General features: G+C 41.3%; 1 protein-coding gene across 1 annotated transcript in view; it reads left to right on the top strand.

Moving 5' to 3' along the window:
• CUBN (cubilin (intrinsic factor-cobalamin receptor)) overlaps positions 1-6,000 on the top strand; it is a 146,685-nt gene that overhangs the window by 63,975 nt on the left and 76,710 nt on the right. Inside the window, exon 29 of the mRNA XM_009887113.1 lies at positions 2,019-2,200. Coding sequence (XP_009885415.1) covers positions 2,019-2,200 — 182 coding nt within the window. The remainder of the gene's footprint in view (positions 1-2,018; positions 2,201-6,000) is intronic.

Genomic DNA, 6,000 nt, shown 5'->3' with positions numbered 1-6,000 from the left:
GCCAGGCTCCCCCCCACCCCCTGCCGACACCTTTTTTTCCTCCAGTTGTAAAAACCCAATGACCTGGTTTTTTTTGAGGAAAATTAGACTATCTTCTGATGGCACTGGGGAAAAAAAAATGGAGTGGTGGATTACACTGAAGCTATCTTCCCCTCTGTCTTTTTGCTCAAATGTTCACAGAGATCAAAGTTTCAGGGGCTTAGCATCTACCCACCGGTGCTGGCAGGCCCTGGGGCAACTAAGTGCACTACCTTTTTCTGTGTCTCCAGAGGGACTGAAAGCCAGGATTGGTTTCAAATACACTTAAAAGCGTCTTTTACACCTTGAGTGAGACATCCGTTAGCTTAATAATGTAGCTTTGTGGCTGCAGGGAAAACCACCTCAGCGTTACGGAGCATCTCATGCAGCAACACGGGGAAAAAGGGAGAACGAAGCCCTTGCCAATTCAGCTGTGAGGTCAGCCTCAGATATGTAAAGGCTTCCCGGGGCTATAGCTAACTATTGTAGAACTGTGGGAATTCCTGTCTTTAAAAGGTGGTTCTCCAGTGACTACTGGGTGAGGGACCAACAGAGATCTGTGTTACGTTGCTGGCATGGCTAGAGTCTTCCTTATGTCTGCATTTAGATGGCTCTGGTTCAGTTTAAAATGGTTTCTTATTGCTTTGCTCAGTTTCAGACCAGCTGCTCTTTCCTCTCATAGATTTGTATGTTGCAGTCATAGAAGTCCTAGAGCCAACTGTGGCAAAGCCAAACTCAAGTTTTCAGTGAGGATCTGAAAGACCTCATGGTAAAGATGATGGCAAATGCTTCTGGGACTTAGCAGCCACCCTTCAATAACCACAAGTTTGTCACAGAAGCTGTTGAGGAAAGTATTTGCATTTAATTGAAGATCTTGATTTATAGCTTCCTGAAGAAAAAAAAGTGTTAAGCAGAGCAATGGCCAAAGATACCTTGTTCAAGTTGCAAATTATGCATAGACTTAATAGAGATTAGGGGAGTTTTACACATCTGTGTGGATTAGTTGAGCGGGTCAGAAGTGTAGTTTATTTCTTTTATGTTATAAAATATCTCCTATAACTAAAAGTTAGGGTGGTTGTGCCTTCCCACCCTGCTGTTACCTGCACCTGGGGACTAGGTCAGGGAGAGTGTCTTCCCAGGAACTCAACAAAAGGAGGCGAGTGCAGCAGTTGACACATCTCCATGAAGCAATGACAAAACTTCTCAGGTGTTCAGCTACTTTGTGCTGTGAAATCAGGATGTGCATTTGATCCACTGTTTTGCATATTTTATTTATTTTTTTTTAAAATCTAACTTATAATATGCAAGAACTTAATCACCAAAGGGGAGTTTGGGGAGTGAGGTTAGGACAATAATTTCTTATCTGAAAAGAAAATACATAACTTTTCAAATATGGCATGTCTTGGAATTGCACAGTTGCAATTCAATAAAAAAGAACATTAAACTCACCAAATGTCAGAAAGCCAGTTTATCCACTGTGACTTGGCAGCTTGTAATCATGCTCAGTGGGCTGAGGGAAATTGCATTGTCTTTAATTTTATGATTTCTAAAGCAGTGGGAAATGGTATTTTTACAACAATAGGAAGCCCTCCCCATGATAACTTAGGTTGTGTATTAGTTGAGGTCAGTTACAGCTGAGGATGGATCTGATCCAGCTTTCTAGAACTGATCAAAGTTAGATGCCAATACAAAAAATGTCACTTTTTTTTTCCTCTGTGTCTCAGTTTCTTCAGCTGTCAAAGCAGATGCTGAGGTACAGGGAGAAACATGCCAAAACAGGAGGTGAAGTGCTTACTGCATGGGCAGTGTCAGCAGGTCCAGTCTGCTGTTCCTGAGTTTCTCTTCCTTGCTAGACCTCAGTTCCTCGTGATAAAGCAGACCCTCAAGCCCAGTATACGCATTTGTGCATGAAATGGGTGCTAATGCCTGTCCTCGTTGCAGAGCTGTTGGTGAGTTTTTCCAGAGCCCCTTACTGATGGGCTGCTTTGCTCTGTTGTCAGGTTGTGGAGGAGAACTTTCTGGCCCTTCTGGTTCATTTCAAAGCCCTGGCTACCCCAACAGATACCCAAGCAATAGGGAATGCATCTGGTACATTCACACAGCACCTGGTAGCAGCATTCAACTCACCATTCAGGAATTCGACATTGAATATCACCCAAACTGCAACTACGATGTTTTGGAGGTAAGAGCATTAGATTTACTCCTGAAAAGTACATGTTACATGCTTTTCTGTCTGGAGCAGATAATCCTAAGAACTGCAAGAGCAGAACAAACAATCCTACTGCATTTTCCCATTTCTGCTGTGCTTATAGTTATGTTCCAAGATGTTGTCCCAGACGCCACAATGCTCTTATTATTTTTTGCTTTTATGCCTTTAGTATCTGTATACCTTAATCAATAATGATGCTAGGCACTGTATACTTCCTAACGAGACAAAACTGCTTTGAAAAACTCAGTCTTAAAAAGTCCACCTTTTACAAAGAGCTAAGTGTAGGGTGCTGTACCATGGAGATAAAATTTCATGATGTAAAGGAAGATAATGGATCACTGGGGGGATAACTAAGGTGACACCTTGTGTAGGACCTTCCAAGGAAGTGGGGAGGTTTATAACCCTGAGCACTGAAAACTATGAAGAATCTTTGTACTCAGAAAAAAGAATAAAAGAAGAAGCAGTGTCCTAGTCAGCTTAGGGTGGTAGAACAAAGAGAAAAGGGACCTCTCTAAGGGTTTGCTGACCTTTAAGAGCCCCATAAGACTGGATAGTCCTGTTATATATTAAATCTCTGTGCTCATGTTGGGAAGCAGCCACGTGACCAGATCTGAATGGACTTTCAGTGCTGGAAGAAGGGATAGGAAATAATTTCAGGAAGAAGTTCTTTAGAATTATAGACTTTCTATATCACTCGCACTAGAGACATTTGAGATCACTAATGGAAGCACTGTTGTTGGGTCTTTTGATGTCAATACATGGATGTCATTTGAATGTTTTTGTAATGAACCCAAAAGATTGATTAAGAGATCTTGTATCATTCCACTGGGGCCTTTCTTCTCTTCTCCTGGATAATGTGATGTGTGACGAGCATACATCTATACAGCTTTCTGTCCAGCACCTACACGTGCTCACCGCTGCCTATTCTCACCTTTGTAGCTTTGATTTCTCCAGCCTATGGTCTTTGGTGTATGCTCATCAGCAATATTCCTGGAAGACTTAACCCACATACCAAAGCAGGTCCTAAATACACAGTAGCCAGACAGATGATTGTTCAGCATTTGTATGAGTAGAAGAGATGTATAACAACTCCAACTTTCTGGGTCTGAAACAGGCTTCCCTAGCTTAGCAATGAAATGGAAGTCTTGACCACTGGACACTGTGCTTTGAGTATCCTATTGACTTCGGGACTTCTGTAGGATCTGGGTGCAAGGAAGTTGTTCCATGAATTCTTCATCACTGGCAGTGGCGAGTATGACTGTATGTCACATTACTGACACCAGTGCCTGTGAGTAGGTGACCTGTCTTGGCTGGTTTGGGTATTGATGAAGTCTGTTGTATTGCAGCTGTGTTGTTGTTTGTGCCTAAAATAACTAGACCGAAGCTAATCTGCCTGGAAGCTTCAGTTATGCCCCTGTTGCCTGGAGGAATCTACTAAAAAGCTACAAAATCTAAGTCTGTTGTGGTCGACCATATCTTGAATAGTGCAAGGACAATGGGTACATCTACAGGTGGTCACCCAGTAGCTATCACTATCCAGTAAGAGTACAGATGGCTGGCAACCATTTGCTTGACAAATTTTTTGATTAGCGGGGTGGGGGTTGGCCAAAAACCCATGAGTGGCTTGCCAGATGCAAATTGCTTAAAGAATCATAGAATCATAGAATGGTTTAGGTTGGAAAGGACTTTGAAGATCATTGAGTTCCAACCCCCCTGCCCATAGGCAGGGACGCCTCCCACTAGACCAGGTTGCCCAAGGCCACATCCAGCCTGGCCTTGAACACCTCCAGGGATGGGGCCTCAACAACCTCTCTGGGAAAAGAAGTTGAAAGGATCCTACAGTTTACTGCTCTGTGTCCCTGAGCAAGGTATTCACCTTAGGTTCAAGGTTTTCTTTCTTTACCATTTCAAACTTAGTTGCTATGCTTTACTTCTTTCCAACCTTACTCATTTATCAGCACAGATGCCCACCTTGCTGTTTGAACTTCCCTGCCTTCCTGTCCTCAGAATTGGTGTGTCTCTGAGTTACTTGTCTTCTGACCTTGGCTCATCCAGTTCCCAACACCTGTCTTTGATCTGCTGACAGATAACCTAATATAAAGCAATTTATTGGACAAAATTGGTTCATGTCTTAGTGCAAGATCAAAGGTTCTGCCTGGCAGTGAACAGCTTCCCCTGTCAAATAGCAGGCATTTGGTGGAGCTTTATGTACCTTGCCACATACACATTTTCTTGCTTTTGTTATAAAATTACACATTCACAGCATGATCGATATAGTCTGCACAGAACAAATGATGACTCAGATTTAGCAGGGAAAAAAAAGGAATGTGGTTAACTATTTTCAGGATCTGCTCTATCTTCTAATCTTCTTTGCTGTAGTTGTCTCCGTATGTCCAGGCTGAGAACCACAAGCAGAAAAGTTTGAAAATGGTTAGAAAAAAAGAGGTTCCTGGTGTGCCTTTGATACAGCATGTTTCAGTGATCACTAAGATTCCAAGTTCCTTTCAGTCCCACATTATCTTCCCAAGAGTATCTTATCTACCACTTCTTTGGCTTTTGAAGTCTGCTTTTTCTCATAGTTATTCTCCTGATTTCACTTCTTCCTTATCTCTGAATAGTGAGTTCTACTGCTTACTGTTTTCTTTCAAGCCAATAACTTTCCAGTTTTAATAGGAAGTCAAAATCAGTACTAAAGTAGCTCTGCATCCTGCTGTCCCTCCCTGTCCCATTAATTCTGTCTGAAATAAGAAACTGTCTTGTAATAAAAATTCCCCAGTAATCACAAAACTTGCTCACCTGCATACATTTTTTTTTTGCTTAGGACATGCTCACCCCTTCAACCCAGCAGAGAATTGTAAGGAAATTCTAAGAGGTCTTTCCCATTGCAGCACCTTTGCTGCTACCTTTATTTTTATACCATATTTTGTTGAATATTTCTACCTTGCACATTTTTCTGAAATATATTTCTTCTTATAAAATGCAGCAACTGTCTCCCTACCCTTTCTTTTGACCACGCCTCCTAGACAAGCTGTCCCTTCCATGTCAGTATTCCAGTACTGCCATATGTTTCACCAAGACTGTGCAATAATAGTTACGTAAAAATTTCGTGTGTGAAATCTTCAAGTTGTTCCCGTGGCTTCTGCATGCTGAACTGTTTGACACATTCTCCTTTAATCCTCCTCCTTGTTTCTTCTATGACACTGCTGCATTCTGTCTTTTGCTCTTCCCCATCAGATTCCGTTCCTTTTACAAATATCCAGAAGCAAAGTTTAAGTTATTCTTAAAGATGTTTTCCAGAAATGTTTCATGGAAATAGAAGCCATCTCTTTGGACACAATGAAAAAGTTAAAAATATTTTTTAAAAGGCTTCTGTAGAAAATACATACATAGAGAAAAATGACCATGTCTGCTTTGTTAAATTATGACATCTTCTCTTTAACATGGACCAGACTTTTGTAAACTATATATATACTCTGCCATACCAAGATGTAGCTCTGAGCTGAAAAGGAAGGAACCCTGTCAATGTATTGCACTTCCAAGTCTTTATTAGATGCTCTGGTCTTCTCATTTAAATATAAAGAAACATCAAGTATTATGATAATTCTTAATTCTCTATCAAAGCCAGGCTCGCTCTTTGCTGGCAGCTATATCTGAACAGGGATCAGTTTTATTCCCAGAAAATCTGTGTCATGAGGGTGACCAACCACATAAAAACAGCTTTCTGTTGCTCATAACTCTGGAATGCTGACTGTTAACAATAAATGGAGCTAACG

Source organism: Charadrius vociferus, unplaced genomic scaffold (genome assembly GCF_000708025.1).
Source record: "Charadrius vociferus isolate BGI_N301 unplaced genomic scaffold, ASM70802v2 scaffold126, whole genome shotgun sequence".
In the NCBI taxonomy this organism is placed as follows: Eukaryota; Metazoa; Chordata; class Aves; order Charadriiformes; family Charadriidae; genus Charadrius; species Charadrius vociferus.
Note: the sequence above shows the minus strand (reverse complement) of the source record. Positions and strands in the feature narration are given on the sequence as shown.